The sequence below is a fragment of the Zalophus californianus genome, chromosome 11, assembly GCF_009762305.2.
Source record: "Zalophus californianus isolate mZalCal1 chromosome 11, mZalCal1.pri.v2, whole genome shotgun sequence".
In the NCBI taxonomy this organism is placed as follows: domain Eukaryota; kingdom Metazoa; phylum Chordata; class Mammalia; order Carnivora; family Otariidae; genus Zalophus; species Zalophus californianus.
Window position 1 is genome coordinate 56,662,115 of NC_045605.1, and position 24,314 is coordinate 56,686,428.

General features: G+C 56.4%; 1 protein-coding gene across 4 annotated transcripts in view; it reads left to right on the forward strand.

Moving 5' to 3' along the window:
* GDPD5 (glycerophosphodiester phosphodiesterase domain containing 5) overlaps positions 1-24,314 on the forward strand; it is an 83,400-nt gene that overhangs the window by 29,437 nt on the left and 29,649 nt on the right. For 2 of the 4 annotated variants that reach the window (XM_027581176.2, XM_027581179.2), the window contains exons 2-3: positions 2,276-2,359; positions 13,307-13,482. In XM_027581176.2, the coding sequence (XP_027436977.1) occupies positions 13,366-13,482 (117 nt within the window). In that variant the 5' untranslated portion in view covers positions 2,276-2,359; positions 13,307-13,365. Of the gene's footprint in view, positions 1-2,275; positions 2,360-13,306; positions 13,483-19,525; positions 19,569-24,314 lie in introns of those variants that run through there. The other 2 variants (XM_027581180.2, XM_027581177.2) reach the window with 2 other exon arrangements.

Below are 24,314 nucleotides of genomic sequence, written 5' to 3' on the forward strand. Positions count from 1 at the left end.
CACGTGTCACAGTCCAGAGGATGGCACCACGTTTGAGTTTCAGGTAAAATCCGAATAGGTGTTACTATATCCCAGTCAGTTTCCTCAGGCTCTGCTCCCCCCAGCCACCTGCTGCGGGGCCCTGGGGATCCTGGAGGGGTTTTCAGCTTGAAGAGCCACTTCCTGTTTGGGGCCAGGCACTTCCTTCAGGTGACTCACAGGCTCCCACTGGCCCTGTGCTGAGAAACCAAGGTGGGGGTGGAGCTGGGCCCAGGCCATGTCACCTTCTGCCTGCCACCCCAGCTGGGGGACCCTGAGACCAAGCAGTGCCATAGACTGGAGGTAGGAGATGGAGATGGAAGGAGGCCCCCAGACTGTTCTCACCTGGCCTGCTGGGCGGGGCTCTGAGAGCGCAGGTGAACCCGGGCCATGGTGGGCAGGGGGCTGGCCTCCACATCCCGCCATTCCCACATCTGGCTTCCAGGCTAGCTACAGACCCTGTGCAGGCTGATAGCAGAGGCTGGGACTCCTCAGAGAGAATCTGTGACACTTTCTCTTCAGTGCAGAAGGGTAGTTAGGTGGAAAGAACAGGAGGCTGGGAGTCATGAGCCTGGATTTCTGACACCAACTTTCTCATAAACTTGCCAGCTCCCCGCCCTTCTCTGGGCCTCAACCTCCACGTGTGGGGGAGGGCTTGCCGGCTGTGACATTTTAGGGTGGCTTAGTATCTCAGGATGTACATGAAGAGATTTGGGCTTGAATTCTGGCTCTGCCACCTTGCTCGCTGTGCCCGTCTCTCAGAATCTTCGTTTTTACATTTGAAATAATAATCACTTTAAGCATTTTACATAATTTAGTCCTCACATCAACCTCTGTGAGTCAGGTTTAATACTGTTGTTGTCATTGTTACTATTTTATAATAAGGAGATAGAGGCACAGAGAGATTAGGTAACTTGCCCAAGGTTACACGGTAAGAGTCAAGATTCTCACTTGGGCAGTTTGACCCCCGTGTCCATGCTGTTAACAACTGTGTTCTTGCTACTCAGACTGTGGCCCTTGGATCCGCAGCACCAGCATCAGCTGGGGGCTGGTCAGAAATGAAGAATCTCAGGTCCCAGTCTAGACCTCTTAGCACTGTGTCAGACTGTGTTTTAACAAGGTCTCCAGGTGATCTGTTTGCACACTGAAGTTTGAGAAGCCCCGCTCTATTTATATTCCATCTGTCACTTAGGGTCATAGTGGGAGACACAGGAAGTAAGTATGCTTTGTAGACGGTAGCGCTGGTAGAAAGCTGGGGACTGCAGGTAGAAAGAAGCAGGGTTGGGGTGCCCCAGGGGTCTGTGTCTCAGGAGCTGGATGTCTCTCCTAAGCTGTCACTGAGTCCAGCTCGGTCCCCCTCCAGTCTGAGGCTGAGACTTGGCTGTGTGTTTCTTGCCGGCGTGTGGCTCCGGGGACTGATCGGGCTGGAGAGTTCTCATGTTGGCATGGCCTCGGGCAGCGGGCCTGAGCCACCCCTGTCGTGGGTCTGCATGGCAGCAGGAGGTCTAGGTCCCAGCCCTGGCTCTGCCTCTGACTCTCTGGGAGGCCTAGGGAGGCTCCCAGCTGTGCCCTGGTGGGCTGGGCATTGTGGCAGCACCCTCATAAGCCAGCAGCACTGCCCTGGGGCTGCCTCCTCCTTCTCTCCCCAGGACCTGTTGGTGCCGTCTCTCCTCCTCAGGAGGGCTGCCCTGCTGGCTGTAGGAACTGGGGATGGGGGAGGCAGGGCATGAGTCAGAAGTTAGCCACATAATTGCGGTGCCCCAGATCCCGCTGCCAGCCCCCTGGCCCTCCCTCAGTAGCTGCCTTAGAAGAGCAGCTGGTTGGGCAGCCACCTCCAGAGAAGCAGGTCTCTGGGCTGCACGAAAGGGCCTCAGCACCGCCCCCCCCCCCCCCCCAGGAGCCACACGCAGCCCCAGTTTCTCTCCAGGATGGCTGGGACTTGGACTGCATTTCCCTGGGTTCCGGAGGGGGTGAGAGTGGTTTGGGGTACTGGCTGTCCTGGGTTTGGGGCTGGGGTTGGTTTGCAGGCAGCATGCATAGCGGTGGGATTGCTTGTGCGGGGTCTGGTGGCCCACAGCTGGACCACCCGCCGACTCGGCGGCTTCCCCAGGCAGCGACAAGGCGTGGCCCATCCCTGGGTCCCATACCCAGCATGCCGTGGGCGCCGCGTGGGCATTCGCGAAGGGTCAGGTGGGAGAGGAGAAGGCAGGGTGGACTGATGAGTGATCTGACTGGGTTTGTCCCCTTGTCCTCTCAGCTGTCCCAGGGAAGTGACATCACCACCTCTGTGGACAGGACATCCTCAGGAGCCCCGCTCACAGCCACTGATACCTTCTTCCAGGTAAAGAAAAGAGAAGCAAAGGGTAGGGGGAGAAAGGAGTTAGACACAAGTTACAGCAGGTAACACACTGGCTGCTTGTAACAGCGCCTGCCTCTCCCAGGGGGACAGCGCCTCACAGTTTACAAAAACAACAGTAATAATAATAATCCCCACTTTACAGATAAGGAGACTGAGGTCTGGTGGTATTATACCAATTAGTAAGTGGTAGAACTGGGTCTCAAACCCAGGCCGACTGGCTCTCATTGCACATTCTCAGTCCCTGTGATTTCCTGCCTCTAGAGCCATGTATTAAACTAAGTTTCCTTGACCTCCAGTTTCGGGGTTTAAAGGGCTCCCATTTCCAGGGGGGATCTGTATTTTAAAAGATAATCCTAGAGCAGGTGATGCTTCAGCCAAAGGAATGAATAGCAAATGGTAGAATTGGAGGTCTTGAATCATGGAATTGGCGTGAACCTTCAAGGTGTGCTGAGCCAGCAAATTCCTGCAGCTTTCTTCCTCAGTATTCAAGTAAGTCCAGTTTTCTTTTGTTACGGAAGGGAAACGAAGACATTTGAAAGGAGGGAAGAGAAGGTCAGGTCCCAGGTTCTCAGACATGCCTGGAAGTAGAGGGGCCGCCATCCTTCACAGGGCACCACGATGAAGAGAGACAGAGTGACAGGAAGTCAGTATTCTGTGCTAATGCTGAGGTCGTCTTCTGCTAGACCCGGAACAGATGTGTGCAAACAGATATCAGGGGGTTAGGCAAAAAATGTGGGAGAAAATAATTGAGACTTTTTTGGGTAACATTTTTTTTTTTCCTGTAAATCGGGAGAGGCTAATTATTATTCAGGAGCAGAAGCGGAAACAGGCTCAGAAACGGCTCTGCAGTCTAATGGTTGAAGAGGCTCTGATCTCCTTTCCTTCCACCGCACGTTTGACCAGCTTTTCTGACTGACAGATAAACCAGGGCCTCCTTGGTGCCAGGCCCAGTGCAGAGACACAGGCCCCCTGCGCAGTGACTCCCCTCGCAGGGATGGGGCCTGGGGTATTTTGTGTCCCCATTGCCCCGTGCAGGGCCGCAGACACTGGGGCACTTCAGAAAAGCTTGGCCAAATAGTTCCGAAATCTCAGCCTGGTGAACAAGGCAGCTACGGAAGCAGACAATTACTGGGCACAGAGGCCTGCGATCATGTCTCGAGAGTTCTGCCGGGTGATGGGAACACAGAGACAGGAGGTGGTGGGCTTCTGGGGGGATGGGGGGTCAGACCAAGCTTTGCACAGGGTCCATTTGTTAAGATGGGTAGGACTTGAAGTGGGGTGGGGAGGAGGGCCCAGCGGGAGCGAAAGGCATGGAGGTGGGGAGACTGGATAATGTGGTGTGCTTGGAGCAGAGTGGTGTGAGGAGGGGCAGGGGGAGGTGAGGCTACACAGGTAGGTGTAAGGGGAAGGAAGCAAGAGAAAGATTCCTTAAATGGTAGGCCTTGCTTCTCTTCCCATCCCCAAGGGCCTGCTTTGGGAAGCTCGTTTGTATGATAACTCTGCTGGTTTACATAAATAAAATAAATCATTGCTCTCCATTCCCTGCGGGGGGGTTAAAAACTGAGCTTGGACAGGTTTGCTCAGTGCAAATCTCTGTCAGATTCAGCTTTCTCCTTTTCCTCCCATTTGGATGCCACCGCCCCCCCGCCCCCCTGTGTCACGGGGACCCAGGAAGAGGCCTTGGAAAAAGTCACATGCTCCTGGGAGGCACTGGGGTGTCAACTGAGGTGAGAGGTTGATGAAAGGCTCCTCCTCATCAGGCCCCCAGGCTGACCCCTGAGGCCCCACCAGAAGCCCTAAGAATATTTGCTCACTCTGCCTGCTCTGGGAACACCCCGTCAGTGCCAGCCAGGGAGGAGGGGTAGGGGTCCTGACAGCTTCAAGGGGGAAAGCACTCAGCCCTCCAGGGAGGGAGGGGCCTGTCACAGGATGCCTGCAAGCCTACGCACGCCACTCTGCTGGGGAACCACCCCTAGGAGCTGTACAGGGGATTTCTGCATGAGAAGGGTGGCTGGATGGAATGGCTCCAGATCTGGTGCTGACATTTGAAATAGTCTGAAATCCAAGGATAGTTCTTAGATCCCTGTAGGACTGTACCAGGATTCCGTGATTGTATGTCTTGAGTGAGGCGATTCTAAGACCCTGGTTTAGAGAGCTTATAGCTAGAGATTTTGAGTTCTGAGATGCTAAGCTCGGCATTCTGGGCAAGGCCAGGTCACTCCTAGGGACTACTCAGCCCACGCTCATAGTCCCGACTTGGGAAACAGTGGTCCTGCCTATGCCAAGAGAAGCCAGGTCCCCCGGGCAGGATACATTCCTGGCTCCTGTCTAGCCTGTAGCCCCAAACACGCCCAAGACACGCGGGTCTGACCCCGTAGGGCCTTCACTGAAGCTCAGCACGCCTATCCTGACCTCCACCAGCCTCTCCTCCTCATGGATCCATATGCCAGGGATCTGGTGCTTCCCTGCAGAGCTGGCCAGATGCTTCCATGAGCTGATGCGCGGAGGCCCACGTGCGCTGGAAGGCACTGTGCACGGGGTGTAGTTGTGGCGGCCGTTGTGCAGTGAGCTTGTCTCCTTGAAAGGAAGGTTCGTGTCTAATTCTCTGTGGATCATTCTTGGCTCCCAGCAGGGCCTGCTACAGAGCAGAGGCTTCTTAAACATTGACTAGGGGAGCTTAAGAGCTTTAGGTAGGGGATAAATTGTCCCAGCGGACACAGTTCCAAGGAAGCCGTCCCTTCCCGAGGGAGAAGGAGGGAGCCCTTTCTGCGGGAGGATGGCTGAGAGGGGCAGGAGAACTGGGGCTCCCACTGCGGGGGTCGGGAGCCAGCCCGCCCAGAAGGTCGGGCCAGCTTGGCCGGCTCAGAGCGGAAATCAGAGGTCTCCTGGCACGGAAGTGTTGGATAAACAGCAACCCTGGCACCACTGTGGAAAGAGATTAATAATGACCCTAATTATGGCCTGATTGATTCTTTCAGGGCTCCTGCAGAGCCCAAGCCTTGGCCACTGAGCTGCTTTTCCCCAAAGAATGGGCAGGCGTGATGGGCGGGGGGGGGGGAGGGGGGGGCTGCTGACCTGCCTTATCTTTTTCCCTCCCCCAGCCTCTCCCCCTAGGCAGCTGCCCCCGGACAGCCTCCCTTCCTTCCCTGTATCTGGCTACCTTCTCTGCTGGTTTCATTAAATCTCGGGCTTTGTGTGAGGCCCAGAGAAGTGGACCGACTTGCCCAGGGCCACACAGTGAGATGGGGGCAGCCAGATCTCCCCATTCTAGCCATCTGATGAGGCCCACAGATGGGATGGTGGTCAATGCTTGAGTACCCCTCAGAAGCTAACTGCAGAAACCCAGGCCTCTGGGCAGTGGGGCAGAGTCTGGGATTGGGTGGTCCTGTTATCAGCCCTGTCTGTCCCGCCCCCCTGCCGGATCCAGCCGTGGGGCCAGGGATTTGTCTCCTGGGTTTGGGTGTGGTGGCTTGATGAGCTGGCCAGATGTGCCCTGCTACCCCTGGGCTCCCAGAGGGCGAGGCGTCTCCTGTTGGCAACAGGCCCCCCACCACCTCCAGATGGAGCCCACATGGGGCTTAACTTGCTGACTGGAGCCTGGGGCTGCCCTCAGCTCTGCAAGAGGCCCTGCTCATGCATCCCTGCCACCAGGCTTTCCTTGTGCTGCCCCCCTATCTAGAGCCCCCGTGTTCCCCCCACTTTGCCACATATCCTTCCTTATTTCCGAATTCCACTTAGATCTGCCCTCTCCTCGAAGCCACCCTGCAGTGATCAGTGCTGGGACTCGAGGAGGCACAGAAGTTAATGGGACCCAGAAGAGACCCTGACCTGGGCAGGGAAGGTTTGCTGGAAGAGGGGTTGTTGAGCTGAGCCCAGTAGGAGTTTTCCAGGCCTTGAAGATGGGCAGAGGGGCCCAGAGCGAAGGCCGTTCACAGGCACACTTGTGCTGGGCACAGGGGATGGGCAGGGCAGTGAGGAAGAACACAGGGAGTCCTGGTCTACCTCTAAGGCCATGTTCCCTGAGCACTATGGGGAGGCGTCCTCATAGCCCTGTGCCTTTTATGCCTTGGGTTTTACTCTAGGGGAATGCTGGGGTCCTTGCTGTGAGTTATCGAGCCTGTGACTACCTATCCCTTGGTCCCCGTCAAAGATGGTGGAGGCACCTCGGCGGGGGCAGCCCTGGCCTGGGGCTCAGGGTGAGTAGGCCTCTAACAATGTTACGGGCCTTCCTGCAGCTGTCATCCTCATTTTGACTGTTCTAGTCAGCGGCAGGCTCAGGGCTCCCAGCGTTCATCCTGGGAAGGGAGGGGCCTCTTCTCCTCAGACTGGGCAAGGACCGTGGGGTTTGTCTTTCCCTCCTTCCTGTCCTGCCCCGTCTCTGCCTTTCTCCTGAGGCTGAACAGAGAGCAGGTGGTTAAAAGGCTTTAGGGTATGTGCCAGAAAGGCCCTGGGAGATCATCTGGTGGCATGGATCCCATGACAGAGACAGGAAAGCTGAGGCTAGAGGCTTGTGGGGTCACCCGGCTTGCTGGTCACCCAAGGCTGGGCTGGGGTTGAAGCCAGGGAGGGCAGCTGTGGCCAAGGAGAAAGGGGGCTGTTCCTCGTGCATGCATGTGCCCTGCCTCCCTCCCTGGGGTCCTGGCAGACTGCTCGAGAAGCTCAGGTCTCCTCCTCCTCCAGCCCTGCACTCATCAGGGGTTTCCCTTTTCCTCCCCTGGGTTCTCAGCCCCATTCCCTGCCCCAGCTGCCCTGGTGCCAACCAAAATATTGGGCTTGGCCCTTTGATGTGCAGTTTGCAGGGATGCAGGCGTTGTGGCCGGCGCAGACGTGGAATGCAGCAGGAATGGGCAGACCTTCCCTCTGGGGCTGGTGGCACGGAAAGACTCGGCGGTCCTGGGTTCAGATCTTCCCTTCTTCCCAGTTAGCTGTTCGGCCTTGGGTCAATCACTTAGTCTCTCCCTCCTGCCTATCTATCTATTCACCAATCGATCTATATAGGTATCTAAATTGAATACATAGGTACTTAATTAATAACCTTTGGGGAACATTTTTCGGTTTACGGGAGAATCGACCAGGAAGTAGAGAGCTGCTCCATACACCACCCCCCCGCAGCTGCCCTCGTTAGTGACAGCCTACGTTGGGGCGGTACGTTTGTTCCAGCTGATGAGACAACGTTGACACAGGATTATTAACCAAAGTCATAGTTTCCACCAGGGTTCACGCGTGGTGTGGGACATTCTGTGGGGTTTGACAAATGTCTGATGACATGTGCCCATTATTACAGCATCCATGAATCGTGTCATTGCCCTAAAAACCTTCTGCGCTTCTCCCACCCCCGACCCCTGGCAACCACTGATCTCTTCACTGCTCCCATGGCTTTGTCCTTTCCAGCACGTCATGGAGTTGGAATCATACAGTATGTAGCCTTCACAGACTGGCCTCTGTCATGGAACAATACGCTCTTAAGGTCTCTTCATGCATTTACGTGGCTTGATCACGTATTTCTCTTTGTCACTGAGAACTATTCTATTGTCTGGGTGGACCAGTTTGTTCATCCATTCACCTGGGGCCCACGTTTCCAATGCGTAAAAGAAGGTTGTGGAGGTCGACTTTGGAAGATTGTCATCAGGAGATGACACAGGTATAATCCATGTCACTTTCTGTGACTGGCTTCTTTCACTCTGCACCATGTTTTCAAGATTTATTCCTGTTGTGGCGTATATCTGTGTTTTATTCCTTTTTATTGCAGCCTGGGTCCTTTTAAAAAAAAATTTTTTTTTAAAGATTTATGTAGAGAAAGAGCACGGGGGGGAGGGGCAGAAGGAGATGGAGAGAGAGAATCTCAAGCAGAGTCCATGCCAAGCATGGTGATCAGTGCAGGGCTCAGTCTCACAACCCCGAGATCATGCCCTGAGCTGACATCAAGAGTCAGGTGCTTAACTGACTGAGCCACTCAGATGCCCCTGCTTGGGTCCTTTTTTGGTGTCACTCCATCTAGTCTCCATTTCTCAGGCAAGTAAAGAGAGAGCTAGTAAGCCGTCCGAGGTTGCACAGCAGGTCAGTTGAAGACCAGGCTGGAACCTGGGCACTGACACCTGGCCTGAAATGCTTTCCACTCTCAGGAAAGAGAACGGGCTTGGGCAGTGAGGGTGGTCACGCGAGAGAGGAGCAGGGACGTGGGTCAAGTCCATGTCCAGGATGTCAGGGTGGGAGAGGAGCCTAGAGGTGCCAGTACCCTGCTTCTGCTCCATAGCAGGTGCTCACTCCATCCCAGACCCAACCCCTTGCAGGCCCTTCTGTGTATAAAACAGGAGGCTGTGAAAGTTCAGGGCAGGGGCCAGGAGTTTGGACAGAAAATGGAACTTTGGACTGAGGGATGCCCTTGAACATCAGGCTCAGAGGTGAGGGCTTTCTCTTATCCCAGAGCAGGAGGAGCTCCTGGCTAGGGATTTCTTGGGAACTTGGCTGATGTCAGCGGTCCTGGAGGTGGCTTGGAGAAATCGATCAATCCTAAGTAATGTCATTAGCCCTGGCAGGAAGAGGAGGTGTCGGGGGAGGCTGGGGAGAGTCTGGTCTCTGGGAGCTTGTCTGACTGCTCAGTGACTGAACAGCACATCTCTGTTAGCAGAACTTGCGGGCCGCCGCAGAAGTCCAGTCTGGCAAGTCCCGAGTGCCCCCCGCCTCTTACGGCTGGTCACTGGGGACATGGGAATAACTCAGGCCATTCCATGGGGGAGGCAGGCCCATCAGCCGTGCTCACATGGGGTGCCTGGGGAAGACTGAGGGACACTTGGGGCTATGGGAAGCTGGGAAACCCTCTAACCAAACCTGGAGCTCAGGGCAGGCTCCCTGGAGGAGGTCACATCTGAGCTGAGACTCAAAGCGTGGGGAGTTGTTCATCAGCAGAAGGGACAGCAAATTCTGGAAGGTGAGGCTAGGAGAGTCAGATCCTGGCCATTTGCCTGTTAAAGAGCTCACTTTGGCCACAGGGGAGGGCTCAGATTGGTGGGGTGTGACCCCCATAGGGAGGCCAGAGGATTTCCTGTCTAGGGGAGAGAGGAGACCCGGGCCAGGCCAGTGGCCAAGGGGCTGGTGAGAAGAGGCTGTGAGGGATGTTAGAAGCAGGTTGGGGTGGCAAGGGGGTCAGGGTGGCCTGTGCTGGGTCTGTAGGGCCTGGGGGACACCCCTGGAGGCAGCCAGGAGCCACTGGCTGTCTCAGTCGGGAGACAGCAATTGAGTGGGCTTGGCCACACCTGGTAACCGAAGCCCTGGGAGTGGACGAAAAGGCCCCAGGAGAGCATGCAGAGGCGAGAGAAGAGGTTTGCCTCCCCAAGATGCCCATGCAGTTATGAACAGTGTGAAAATTTACCAGGCAGGGTGGCAGGGAGGGGAGGCAATTCCCAGAGACACGATCAGCTGAGTCCTGGGCCAAGGCCTAGTGCAGGCAGTTCTGCTTCCCTGATGTGAAGTGGAATTTCCATTCTTGGTGCCTTGTCATGTTTGCGGGCTGGGGCGGGGGAGGGCAGGGGACACGTGGGAATCAGTCCCGGGCTTGGCGAGTCCTGGAAAAGGCGTGTGAGAACAGGGGACCCTGGGTGTGGGCTCCCGTTCACGGAATGCCTGCCGACTGTATACCTCAGTCACTGCAGTGATGTTGTCCTTGCACCCTCCCCCCCATAATCCGGTCTCCTATAGGAGTCAAGGCACAGGCTGTTACCCATCTTACAGATTGAGAAACCAAGGATCAAGGAAGAACCCTGGAGGCCCCAGCCCCAGGGCAAAGGTGGGACAGATGTGATTGATCTGGCCAGTAGAGGCCCTAATCTTGGGGTAAGATTTGGCTCCCTGGCTCTGTAAGATCTGGCCTTCTACCCCCTCTGGAAGACTGGGAATGTGGGAGTACATTTGTGAGCACACAATCCTTCTGGAGTAGAATAAAGTAAAGCTGAGAGCACCCCTCCCAACAGCCCCTCTCCTCTCCCCAACCCCATGGGACCTAAGCCACCAGACTGCAACAGCACACGCATCCCCTAAAACCTGGGCTCAGCTTGGCTCCGAGAGCCCCCAGCAGCTGCACGGTAGTCCACATGCCTCCCCAGGGAGCCACGGGCCCAGAAGCTACACCAGACAATTCCCAGCAATTAGGAGGCTCCGAGTCAGTCGATATTCCCAGCAAGGCCCTAACGCATCTCGCCCCCTCTTACCGACCAGAGGCTCTAATCCCTGCGCTGAGGTGAGCATTTGGTGGTGGTGGTGGGGGGGGGCGGATGACAGTAGATAGAGGCCCTGAGTGAGGCCAAGGTGGAAGTAGTGAGTGGGCCTGAGGCCCAGCCTGCCCCTCTGGAGCGGCCCCTGGGGTACTTAGAGACAGGCCTCAGCTCGGGGCTGCCTCCTGGAAGCGTGTCCTGACTATCCATGCACAATGCTAAGTACCCACAGCCCACCTTTACTCTCTCCAGAATACCAGCTCCTGAGCCACCGTGGCCAACCCAGTGGCCGAGGGGTCAGCGGACTGCCCCCATCAAGGGCTGGGCAGTAAGTTCTAGGCTTTGTGGGCCCTTCGGTCTCTACTACAACCACTCCCCTCTGCAGTTTCTGTTGCAGCCATAGACGATACATAAATAAACGATCATGCCTGCAGCCAATAAAGCTTTATTTATGGACACTGAAACCTGACTCTCCTATAATTTTCATGTGTTGCAAAATATTTTTGTTTTGATTTTTTGCCCCTGAACTGTAAAAATACAGAAAAGCCATTCTTAGCTTGCGGCCTATATAAAAATAGGTGACTGGTCAGATTTGGCGCCTGAGTTACAATTTGCCAACCCCGGGGTTAGAGCAAGGCCCCTGGAGCCAGGCTGACAGGCTCTGCTGTGTGACCTTTGGCCAATGGCTAAACCTTTCTGTGCTTCAGATTTCCCATCTGGAGAATGGGGGTGATAATGATAATACATGGGAATGTAAAATGGTGCAGTGCTTTGCTGTTTTTATGAAATGGCTCTTGGCCGTTCTTCAAAGGGTTGAACATGGAGTCGCCACATGACCCAGCACTTCTGTTCCAAAGCATGTACACAAGAGAAATGAAAACACGCTCACGCGAGAACTTGTTCATTAGCAGCGTTATTCCTAACAACTCAAAAGTGGTAACCTAGATGTCCCTCAGCTGTTGAATGGATAAAATAGTCTGTCCATACAATTGAGTGTCATTCAGCCCTAAAGAGGAATGCAGTACTGATTCCTGCTATAACAGGATGAGCCTCGAGAACTATTAATTAACATATTGTATGATTGCAATGATAGGCGATGTCCAGAAAAGGCAAACTCATAGATTCAGAAAGTATATTAGTGGTCTCTGGGGAAGGGGTGGGGGGGAAGAGGGATGGGGTGGTGAGTAGTAATGGGTCTGGGTGTTTTGCTGGGATGATGAAGATGCTTTGGAATCAGATGGTGGCGATGGTTGCACAACTTTGTGACTATACTGGAAACAATATGCTAAATACTGAATTGTACCCTTTAAAAGGGTGCATGTCTTGGCTTGTGAATTTGATTTCAATAAAAAAATAATACCTCACAGGGTCGCTATAAGAGTTAGTGCACAAGCACCGTGAATTGTACAAGACTGTTGAATCACAGATCTGTACTTCTGAAACAAATAATGCAATATATGTTAAAAAAAGAAGAAGAAGAAGATAGCAGGAGGGGAAGAATGAAGGGGAGTAAGTCGGAGGGGGAGACGAACCATGAGAGATGATGGACTCTGAAAAACAAACTGAGGGTTCTAGAGGGGAGGGGGTGGGGGGATGGGTTAGCCTGGTGATGGGTATTAAAGAGGGCACGTTCTGCGTGGAGCACTGGGTGTTATGCACAAACAATGAATCATGGAACACTACATCAAAAACTAAAATGTATGGTGATTAACATAACAATAAAAAATTTAAAAAAAGAGTTAGTGCACAGTAAGTGACTGGCTTTGTCCCTCACTGGTCCTGTGGGGCCCTGAGGGCATCAGTGTGCCTGTCCCATTCACGGTGTCTCCAAGACCAAGGACAGGACCCCATACATAACATGTGGCTTAGAGTCTCTGGAGTCCCACAGACCCGGGGTTGAGTCCTGACTCCTTGGGCAAATCGCTGGGCTGCTCTGAGCCCCAGGCTCCTCGTCAGGGTGTGTGAGGCACCCAAGCCAGGTCCTATGTGGCCGATGCTAGCCCCGAGTGGCTGATACCCCAGCAGGCATCTCCAGGGTGCCGAGCAGGGCCGGGGCACTTGCTCCTGGTGGCAGCGACTCAACCCACAAGACACCTCTCATTGTTCCCACAACCACGGCAGGACTCCTGGAGCCCAAAGCTGTGAGCACTTTGGGGCACAAGAGCAGACTCTCAGGTTGGCCACAGCCAGGTTTTGGACTGCATGTGCGGCACTGTCCCTTTCTCTCCCTGAGCCTCCGTTTATCCAGTTGTCAGTCGGCTTCGAGGCATACAGTGGTCACACCGTGCCTGGTCTATTTTAAACAAAGTACACTGGAGGACATGATTGAGAAAATAAAGCTGAGAATGGCTGAGGGCGTATGGGAAGGTGTTGCAGTTTTATAGGAGGTCGCCTGGGAAAGTGTGGTGGAGAAAAGAACATTTGAGCAAAGACCAGAGGAGGGGAAGGAAGGTGCCCTGTGGAGTTCGAAGGGAAAAGCATTCTGGGCCGAGGCAGCAGGGGCAGGTACAGAGCAGGTGTGGCTGGGGGTGAGGGGGTCAGGGTGAGGGGCAGGAGACCGGCCCCGGGGAGCCGCGGGGGTGCAGGCCTCCAGCTGTGTAGGCCTCACGGCAGGGCCCTGGGCGGGGACTGGCACCTAACAGGGCGACAGGGACTCTTGCTGTGTCTGGGGCTGAGTCCCCGCGCCCTCCCCTGCCTCACAGGCCTGTGCTTCCTCCTGCAGGATCGGCCGGAGGCCTCCATGGGCGCCTGAGGGCCGGGCACTCGGCGGCGGGCGAGAGCATGGTGAGACACCAGCCGCTGCAGTACTATGAGCCCCAGCTGTGCCTCTCCTGCCTCACGGGCATCTACGGCTGCCGCTGGAAGCGCTACCAGCGGTCCCACGATGACACCACGCCGGTGAGCCAGGCTGGGACGGGGTCGGGGGACCTAGGGCGCCCCAGGGCCTGGGGGAAGGGTCTCCGCCCTCTCACTCTGCCGGGCCGGCTCTGGACGGAGCAGTGCCCCGCTGGGTTTCAGTTTCTCCTTCTGTAACACGGGCCCACAGTCATTTCGGAATCTACCTGACCAGGCGGGCAGGGAAGTAGGCCATCTTGTCCTGGATGGAGCTGGTGAACTCTCCTCGGGCACATGGGACCTGGGCTGCTCCGGAGGTCTGGGCAGAAAGGGGCGCTCCAGGAAGGGCTCATTCCCCCGCTTCCCCCAAGGTGAGCAGAAGCCTTCAGCTTCCTGGCAGCTAGGCAGGCGGGCAGGCGGGTAGCTGGAGGGGAGGGTGAGGAGGTGGGCCAGGCCATCCCAGAGCCTGGGAGCTGGCAGGGGCCGTGGCCTGGCCTCAGGGCTCCGTCACCTGAGCCACAGACCTGTCAAGAGCTGGCAGCAGGATGAAGAAAGCCTCGCTCAGTGTCCGGCACCCCAGGCCAGACCCTGAGCTGAGCCGAGCCGGGCTTCTGTCCCTGGGGCACTGTTAGCGGCTGGATCTAGTTTCTTCTCTGAAGGAACCCAACTCCTTCAGGAGGAAAGGGAGGGAGATAAATAGTGTTTATCTAAAAGCTTTGCCTGCCTGGAAAACCGCTCTCCTCCTCTCTCCTGCTTGTCTAAACAAAGCCAGCCTCCGAATTGAGCCAGCTTTGAAACAGGATGGAGTGGCCAAGGGTGTGGGTGGCAGCTGAGGTCAGAGGCCAGGTATCACCAGGCTCCTTGAATGGGGGGAGGATGGGGAAGCTTGTCCACCTTCCCACCCTCCTCCTCTGTCTGTGCTGGGGACCAACAGAGCACTAGCCTGACTCAGGAGCCTGGGTTCATGACCCCTGAGTGGTGAGAAGCAGGTGTCAGTTGGTGAGCACGTGGTCTGACATCACCACATACCCACTCCCAGCCCAGAGAAGGGGACATGCCAAACTGAGGCAAGGGAGAGGGAGAGGGAGAGGGAGGGGCCCGCCCCAGGCCACCGGGCAGGTCCCAGGGACGGGCGGGCAGCAGGGCCTCCCCGTGTCAGGAAGGGCAGGAGCTCGGCAGGCAGCGGGCAGCAGGTGTCTGTGCCGGGTCCCCTGCTGAGCACTGACACGCCACTCTCGTTCCTCCCACCGAGCCCCTAAGCTGGGTGTCGCCACCACCGTTTCACAGGGGAAACAGAAGCCAGGAATGCCAGTGAGAGGGCAGAGCTGTGATCCGGCTCCAGGGCAAGTGCGGGTCCAACAGCCCTGGGAGGGAAGACAGCTGACGGAGAGGGAGCAGGACGGCCGAGCCCCCCAGCAGCAAGCCCCTTGGCCGTCGGAGTAGCTGCTGGAGGAAGGCATAGCTCCCAGGACATTTGACAGCCCTCCACAGGCCCAGGGCAGGCTCATCCCAGGCTTCAGAGTCAGGAAGTGATAGGCCGCGGCTGTGGCCAGCACAGGGCCCAGGGTGGAGGAAGTGGTGGGCTGAGGCCGGTTTTGAGCTGACTGGGAGCCCAAGCCGTGCAGTCTCTGCGAATGCAGTCTCTGCGAATGCCTACGTCTCGGGTGCCTGGTATGGAGCGAAGGGGGGAGGGGCCGCAGGAGGCCACAGGCCAGCTGGGCTGCGAGAGGGAGGGTTTTGCTGCAGCCCTGGGTGTCAGGGCCTCCGCAGAACGGGCTGAGCTCACCTCAGGCGACCCTCCCTCCTAGACTCCCAGCTGAGGATGAGCATCCTCCACCTTCCCTGCCACTCACCTCATTCTGCTTCCCCACCCACTTCCTGGGTTCTAGCCTCAGCCTGCTCACCCTTTCTCTCTCCCCCCCTTTTTTTTCTCCCCAGTCCCTCCAGAGATGGGCAGCTGGGGACCGTGAGGGGGGCTGGGCTCTCTGGCCTGACACAGGGAGGAAATAGCAATCCGGTGTTTCAGAGTCGGGGCTGGTGCAGAGTAGGTTTTCCGTAAGCTTTGCTGAACAGGCCCCGGAGTGAGCCCTGGGGGCACAGATTGGGTGTGAAGGAGCATTGCCAAGGCAGTAGAGGAAAGGCCCCCAAAAGGGGCAGGGGCTCCAACTTCGGGCCTGTGCCTCTTCTCAGCCCCACCTTCCCCTCTGACTTTGGGGACCCCTCCCCTCCCCCTGCCCAGGCACGGCCTCCCCTCAAGTCCTCTTGAGGGAGCCTCCCCTAGCGCCTCCCAACTCCGACAAGCCCTGGGTCAAATTCTTCTGTGAAGCCAGACCTATCTGATCCTCATCTGTGAAATGGGGTGACAGACTGTGGGTGGTGAGTCACAGAAGCCTTTCATCATGATCCTGCTCAGGCTGGGAAATAAACCATGAGAGGAACAGTTAACATTTATTGAGTACCTATTGTATGCCAGGAGCCGAGAGCTTACCGAGAGCTTGCCCTGTTAGGTCGCCGCTGTGGGGTGGGTTTAACTGTGATGCCAATGGAGATCTCGAGGCTTCAAGCCGCATCACACCTGGAGTCCAGGATAGATTTACAAGAGGAGCCACAGGAAGATGAAGGCTGGAGGGGAGAACACGCATGTTTTGAGTATGTGATTAAGTGAGAACTTGCCAGAAGGGGAAGAAAGGAGGGGCGGGAGGAGGATTTGGGAAGTTGCCAGGTGGAGGAAGAACTTGGGACCAGGAGCCTGCGGGGCAAGAGTGGGCGTGGCTTGTGGGACCAGGAGCCTGCGGGGGCGGGGGGGGGGCAAGAGTGGGCGTGGCTTGTGGGACCAGGAGCTTGGGGCAAGAGTGGGCGTGGCTTGAATGCCAGAGGAGGAGCCCTCCAAGGTTCTGGGATCAACAGTGGCCCCGGAGTACTCGAGTGGATCCTGGGGAGTGGGGAGGAGCCCCCTCCTCTTCACTGGAGCTGGCAGCCTCCTTCCTGCCCTACCAGCCCGATCCTTCCTGTACCCCCAGGCCGATGCAGTCCCACCTCCTCCAAGCCTTTGCTCTTACTGTCCCCCAGCCCTAGGACACATACTGGACACATAAGGAAACAGGAAACAGGACCAGACCGGAGAGGTGAAATGCCCTCTTCTGCCCCCAGCCCCTAGGGAGTAGAGGAGCCTGGCAGCAGGAGGCTGGCTCACTCGACAGCTAGGAAGGGGAAGTGAAGCTTTTTATAACTGGAGATAATTAATTGGTTGTTGTCTGTGACTCATTACTCTAATACTGCCAGTTAAGGACTGGGTAGGACAGAAGACAGTTCTCACGCTGTCCCCCAGGGCCCCCTGAAGACTGCATGTCTGGGCGAGGTAGCACAGTGTCAAAACCAGCTTCTTGTGTAGCAAGAGGCATACAAGTTGGATACCTGGAGAATCTTCCCGGCCCAAGACCCTGAAGGAGACAGACAGCGACCGTCAACTCTCTTGAATTTCTATGGTACATTTGCCTTTCAAGGGCCGTTTTAAGCTCGTTTGACCCCTCCATCTCACAGAGAGGGCTCCAGGAAGAATAAGTGATTTATTCAGGCCACAGAGTTGGAGGCCTGGCCTGCACTGCCCTCTGCTTGCCTCCCCAGGCCTATGCCCCCTCGTCTGCTCCACACCAGCAATCTTGTCTGGGATGCACCAGTTCCTTATTTCCTCAACAAGAACCAACACACCCAGGCCACCCAGGGTGCTCACTGCTGAGGCCCAGGAAAACCCCAGACAGGAGAACTGGCCTGAGCTGATGTCTGAGAGTTAGTCCTGTCTAACCGAATGGGGAAGTGTTCAAGGCACGGGATGCTCTGGGTGCCAGAGCTTCTTGTGTTTGGGAACTGAAAGCAATCTGGCCTCAGCGTAGCTCCCGTGTGAGGAGGGGAGGTTGTTCCTAGGCGGCCTGAGCCTGAGGCTGTGCTGGGAAGCCTGCTCCCCGTCCTGGGCGGAGGGGGCGCTGCCAGACTCAGGCTGTTCGAGGACCAGTCTCCTTAGGTTGTGGGGAGTGCAGAGGTGCCCGACTGGAGGCGGGGGAACAGGGAGCCAGACAGCAGGGCAGAGGCCTCACCTGGGGGAGGCATATGCAGGTTCCTGGTGAAGGGAGGGATTCTAGAGACACTTGGAAGGTGTAATCAACAGACTGGCTGTGGAAGAGATTGGGGGAGTCCCATGTGACGCCTCCCATCACCCCATGATTTCTAGCCTAGCCGGATGAGACCATTCCAGAGACAGAAATGGGAAAGCGTGCTGTGCCCGGGGCTGAGTGGGAGGGGAGAGTGGTCCCCATTAGAGCCCAGGAAGTACATGGTGGGGGTGGGACACAGACAACGAAGTCTCCCCACCACCAGTGGCCTATCTCCTATGACCAGAGCCCCTGCAGCCATGCAGGAAGCCCCCTGTGGGGGAAGTCCATCATCCCCCCCACACACCCCACCCCTCCCAAGATTGCCTCACCCTTTCATAGCACTGGGCCTGTGCTCAGGCTGCCCTCTTGCTTGGAATCCCCTTCTCTCTTTACTTCTCAAGGCTCATGGCAAATGCCTATTCCTCTAAGAATTATCCCCCTTAAACCAAAAAAGAACCAGACCCCCTCCCCTGGGCTCCTGTAGCGCCTCTGGCCTGAGCTGCCCACATGGACTGTGACTTTCTGTGTCTCCCAGGGGAGGGTTGCCATGATGATAAGAAAATCGGAGATGATGATATTGCATCCATGAGAGAGAGGGGAGGCCGGCAGAGCCCCTGTCTGTTGCAGCGCACGGAGCTGCAGATTTGTCGCCGCAATAAAGCCATGCCGTCTCTACCTTCGGGAACCCCGACGCTCCACCCAGCTCCTCTCTGGCTGTGCCGAGGGTGCCTGGAGTGGCCATGCCACACTCCAGGGCAAGCGGCTAACATTCCATGACCGCCTTGAGTGTCTGCTTAGGGAGCCTGGAAGAGGCAGGAGATGATAGGGGGCACAGCCGCCCAGCACCCTGTGGCCCCGGCAGGGCTCTCTGAGGGCCCGGGATAACCCCTGCTAAGATCTCCCAACTCTTCCACTCCTACCTCCCCGTGGGCTGATGTAACCCACAGGATGGATGCAGAGAGGTGGGCTGCTCCAGGCTGGGCCTGGTTTCATCCTACCGCCTAATGAGCCACTCTCGGTGCACCCCAGCAGAAGCAAGGGTCTAAGACAGAGGCCTAATTGCCTGGCTCTCTGTAGCCCAGAAAAATCAATCCGGCCTCTTAGGCTGTCAAGAGCTGGCTTGGGGGGGGGTGGGGGGGGACTCTGATCCCTTTCCCTGCTTGGCCCTGATGCTATAATACATCTCAAACCTCCCCAGGCCACCCCCTCCCCCAAATCTCCTGGGTCAGGGCCAGAGTAATCCTGCCAGGGCCTGCCTGTCTCTCCCCTCCCCTGCCAGGCTTAGAGGATAACGTGAGGTCTTATCCCCACTTTATTTGTTTTATTATTTTATTTTTATTTATTTAAAAAAATTTTTTTTAATTTTTTTATTTTTAATTTTATTTTTTTTTCCCACTCCCCATTTTAGGAATGGGAAAACTGGAGATCAGAAGGCGCCCCTCTGCCCTCTCCCCTCCCCCTTCCCAGCTGACATCTCCCAGGCTTTTCTGGCACATCAGTCCTCCCATTTGGCACGTGGCGAGGGTAAAACAGGCTGATGACAGGAGGATGTGGCATGCCTGAGACCTAGCCCCCACGAGGGCGGACTCCGTGGGTAGGCACCCCTCAAGCTCTCTCCCGTCTCTGCAGGGCTGCGTGGTGCCGAGGACCTTAAAGCAGGGTGGGGACCCTGGGGGTGGTGCAGGGCGCAGAGCTCAGCCATGAGGAAGGCGCGCCAGGCAGCGCCCACCCACAGGGAAAGGGCTGCTCTGGGACAGACCAGAAAGCCTTAGAAGCAGTGCATGCGCACCATGAACACAGAAATGATGGCAGACTTCACAGACTGTGCAGGGACAGCTGAGGTATCCATTTGGTGGAAGTAAAATTAGATCTCTGCCTCTTACCTCACACCCAAATACATTCCAGATGGATTAAAATGTATGTTTTTTTCTATTTTTAAACTTCTCTTTTCTATTTAGGAAGCACACATTTGTTGAGAAAATTCACACAACTTGGAAAGAGGTAAAGTAGAAGGAATTCTAATCTTTTTTTTTTTTTTAAAGATTTTATTTATTTATTTGACAGAGAGAGACACAGCGAGAGAGGGAACACAAGCAGGGGGAGTGGGAGAGGGAGAAGCAGGCTTCCCGTGGAGCAGGGAGCCCGATGTGGGGCTTGATCCCAGGACCCTGGGATCACGACCCGAGCTGAAGGCAGACGCTTAACGACTGAGCCACCCAGGCGCCCCAAAGGAATTCTAATCTTTTTTTTTTTTAAGATTTTATTTATTTATTTGAGAGAAAGAATGAGAGAGAGAGAGAGAGAGAGAGCACATGAGAGGGGGGAGGGTCAGAGGGAGAAGCAGACTCCCCGCTGAGCAGGGAGCCCGATGCGGGACTCGATCCTGGGACTCCAGGATCATGACCTGAGCTGAAGGCTGTCGCTTAACCAACTGAGCCACCCAGGCGCCCAAAGGAATTCTAATCTTAATGCTTGAGAGAAATGGCTTTCCAGCCTCTCTCCATGCACGCATACATCCACGTGGAGCCCTAGACAGAGGCGGACAGAGAGCTGGCCGGATGACAGATTTGAATGTAAACAACGAAGCCAAGAAATTACCAGTATAAAATAGGAGTCAGATATATAACCTTGGCCTGCCTTTCTTAAACACAATACCAAAGGCAAAACCTATAAAGGGAAAGAGGGGTAGATTTGACTACATAAAAATTTTAAAAAAAATTAAAAAAAAAACACAAAAAACATGGGCTCAGCACATGTGTCTAGGGTGACTGGAAGAGGGTGGTGGCAAGGACACGGAGGGGAGCTGCTATGATTTGGTTCGGTATGGGGTGTGAGGTAGGGGTCTAATTTTTTACCAAATGGATGTCTAGATGTCCCATCTGTTGAATTCTCCATCCTTTCTGTACTAATTTACCAAGTCTTAATCCTGTATCCTTGCTTCCAGACTATCCCCCTTCTTTGGGCCTCAGTTTCTCCATTTCGGAATTGGATCTGTATAGGATGAGGCGAGACGCTCTCTGAACTCTTTTCTAACTGAAATGCCAGGGTTCCTGGCCTGGCACTGCCTATGACTCACTTGGTGACCTTGGGCCCGGCCTTGCCTCTCTGAGCCAACTTCCTCCTTGGTCAGACAAGGATAATTACCTGTCCTGCTTATTGTTGCTCTGGGATAGTTGGAGATGCTAAAGGCGCTCAGACCTGGGTGTGAATTCTGGCTTCACCATTAGGGTTGCCCTTTGTGGCCTTGGGCAAGTCACTTCCCCTCTCTGAGCCCCGCTTCCCTCTAACTGTAGCGCCTGCTTTGCAGAGCTGAGAGAAGAGAGGATGAGAGGAGCCGGAGCCGGTGGAGGGCTCAGGAGCATCCGGCCCCCACTCTGTGAAGAGCTCACGCAGGGCTCTGTCCTCCCGCAGCCAGCAGCTTGGGCGGGGGGGGGGGGGGGGGGGGGGGGCGGCGCCTGGGAGCAGCCTGGGGCAACTGCTGTACCAGGGTCTCCTTCCTTCATCTGGGCCCTGCTCCTAGGACCGAGGCCTGCAGAAGTGGGCCGGCCCTCTGCGCCCCGCCGAGGGGCAGGTGAGCTACCGGCTGTCCTCAGGAGCAGCCAGAAAAAACTGGGCGTAGAGGGACATCTTGATCGCTGTCTTCACATAATTAAAGGGCTGTCAGATGCGAAATGATAATTATAGGCACGACCATGGATTTGGCAACTTACAGCTTACATCTGTAATCACATGCGGGCCTGGCAGCCCTTCCGTGAGGTGGAGGTGATGTCATCCCCATGAACAGAGCAGGAAACGGGTGCTCGGAGGATAAACACATGGCTTCTCCAAGGCCACCCATTTAGTAGGTGGCCAGTCTGGGGTCCGAAGCCAGTGTCGCCGGGCTCCCAAGGCAGGGTGCTTCTATCCAGCTGCTTGGAAAGGAAGGACGTTCAGTCCAGAGGGAGAGGGCCCGTCCCTGTTGCTGCAGGAGCAGAGGTAGTCTCTGCCCCTGGGGTGACAGGTGGGGAACAGGAGGCCAGCACCCAGCGCCGGCTCCACCATCCTGTGACTCTGAAGTCTGTGGCCGAGCCAAGACTGGAAGGCCGGCTTCTGGACCCTGGGGCCTGTGGGAGTGGGAGCGGCGTCTGTGTGCATCCTGGGCTGGGGCTGCGGCAGCATGGGGAGGGCCGGGGCCTGAGCTGAGCAGCAAGCTTGCACAGCCTGGGCCCACACTTCCTGGGCAGGGCTGGGGGTGTGGCTGCAGCCAGGCCTTGGGACTGTGAGAGCCCACCGCTGCTTATAAGCTCTTTCAGTTTTTCTCCGAATGCAGAAGGCTCTGGGGTGGGCGGGACAGAGGCGAGGAGGGGTGAGGAGAAGACGTGACAATCAGGAGGAGACTGAGGAGGAGCAGGGGCCTCTGGGAAATTGGCACACTGTTGCTTGGTGTGCGGGATGGAGGGACCGGTCCTCCTGGAGGGTGAGGGCAGGTATGGGAGGAGATGAGGCAGGGGGTGCGGGGCTGGATGCCCTAGCCTCTGGGGCTGGGGCCTCTGGGGTTCTCTCTCACCCCCTGCTGCGAGCGCAGGGATGGAGCAGCCTAGCCAGCTCACAGCCAGGGCCTGGCCCCTTCCCCAGCTGCTCTCCGCCTCCCCTTGCGCCCGCTGCTGCCCAGTCAGCTCAGGGACTACCTGACCTTTGTTCCGCTCCGGTGGCTAGAAGGCTCTGAAAGGAAGGAGGCAGTGTATCACAGGAGCTCCTTCCCTCGGTTCCTTGGGGCCCGCGGGCTCAGCCTGAGGCTATGTCTGGGTTGGATGATGGTCTTGTCCGCTGGTGGCCTGAAGCCTCTCTGGGTCAGTCATGTTGGCACCTTCTTCTGTTCTTCACACCAGATCCGAGCACCACCTTGTGCTCTGCAGGATGTGGGCCCAGGGCACACAGACCTAGTTCAGCCATCCCTGCCCTGAAGGAGTCCACGGCCCAGGGAACGGTCCCCTTTTATGCACCTCCTATGTGCCACTTGACATACATCACCTCATTTACTATCAACCCTCCAAGGTAGGGGATTTTTCCCCCCGTTTTACAGGTGAGGAAACTGAGGCTCAGAGGGATTAACTTGCCCAAGAGGCAGAGACTGGTCCATCTGCCTCCTGAGCCCAGGCTCTTTCCATCTCCAAATTTCAGAATATGATTGAGGGCCAAGTTGGTGGGTACCAAGAGTCTGTGTGGAAGTGCTCAGGAAAAGGGGAGCTTCAGGGGCTGGGAGGGATGGGGGCGGAGGGCTTGCTGAAGGAGAAGGAGGTTTGGCCCAGGGTGGAGCCCAGGGAGAGAGGAGCAAGGAATCGCAGGGGGCCAGGCTGGGCCTGGGACTACTATACTGGGTCCCAGCTGGCTGGGGGGAGGGGTGTGGGGGAGAGCTGTGCAGGGCTGGCTCTCAGGGGGACCTGCGCAGGACTGCCCTGTCAGGACACCGGGGTTCAATCCCACCTCCATCTTCCCCTGCTAGGTGACCTTCGGTATGTAGCTCAACCTCTGACTTCCCTCTCTTCACCCATATTGAGCCTTTGTGCAAATTAGCAAAAGGTTCCCCTCCTCCAGGACCATGTCCAGCATCTGCTGGAAAAGGGCCGCGATTAATATACACACTGAGAGTAACTATGACGTGAGCGCCACTTCTTAGGGATGGGGTCCACAGCTCACTAAAGCTCATGTGCTGGCCCTTCTCTGAGGCTTGGGGTCTTCTTTTGCTCTTGGATGGGGATAAAAACCCACAATCGAGAGCCCCAGGCCCCGTGCAGAGTGGGAGAGGTGAGGGAGGGCCGATGGGTGCACCATCCCTTGCAGCTGGCCGTGACCTCGGAGCCCGCACCTCCTGGGAGGCCTCTTTCCTGTCGTGGCCCCGACAGAGGACCCCTAGTGCTGTTTGGAGCCTCTTTATTGGTGTAGCTGCTGCCCACCACTTCCTCCACCAGTTCCTGGCCTTCCTCTCCCCTTTCTTCCAGTCCCTGCCATCCAGATTTTTCCTCTGATTGTTCTTACAATGACCTGCTGCCTCCCCACTGGGGTCAGGCCTCTTCATCCGCATCTACTGGCTCCCTGTGGCCTTGGGGCCCCCAGCTTCTAGCTCCCAAGATTTTCTTTCTTTCTTTCCTTCTTTTTTTTTTTTTTTTTTTTAAGACAGAGAGAGAGCACAAGTAGGCAGAGCGGCAGGCAGAGGGAGAGGGAGAAGCAGGCTCTCCATGGAGCAGGGAACCCAATGCGGGACTCGATCCCAGGACCCTGGGATCATGACCTGAGCCAAAGGCAGACGCTTAACTGACTGAGCCACCCAGGCGCCCCTCTCCCAGGATTTTCATCTCTACGTGGCCCCCAGCCCCAGCTCATGCCTGGTTCTGGTGATGGGGTTCCAAGTTCCTTGGTGCTTAGGCCGGGCCCCCATCTCCGCCACACCCGGGGTGCCTCACCCACCTGCCGGCTCTAGTTTTCTCAGCCGGGCCAGTGTGGCGCTTCAGTCTTGCCTTGTCCTTCTGCCCCGTTGTCAGGATCTGGCCAAGTGGGGGCAGCGGCCCCTGTGGTCTTCCTGGCCACCTGTCAGAATTGCCCCTGGGTCCTGCATCGTACCTCAGCCTAAGACCCCTCCCCAGCCCCTGGGGCGGGTTCTCTAACCTGCCACAGTCCCTGAATCCCAGGCTGCTTGCTGGGCCAGGAGTCATCATCGGCTGAGGCTCACCCCTTACCCCCGGCCCTCTGGGGACCTCGTCTATGGGCCAC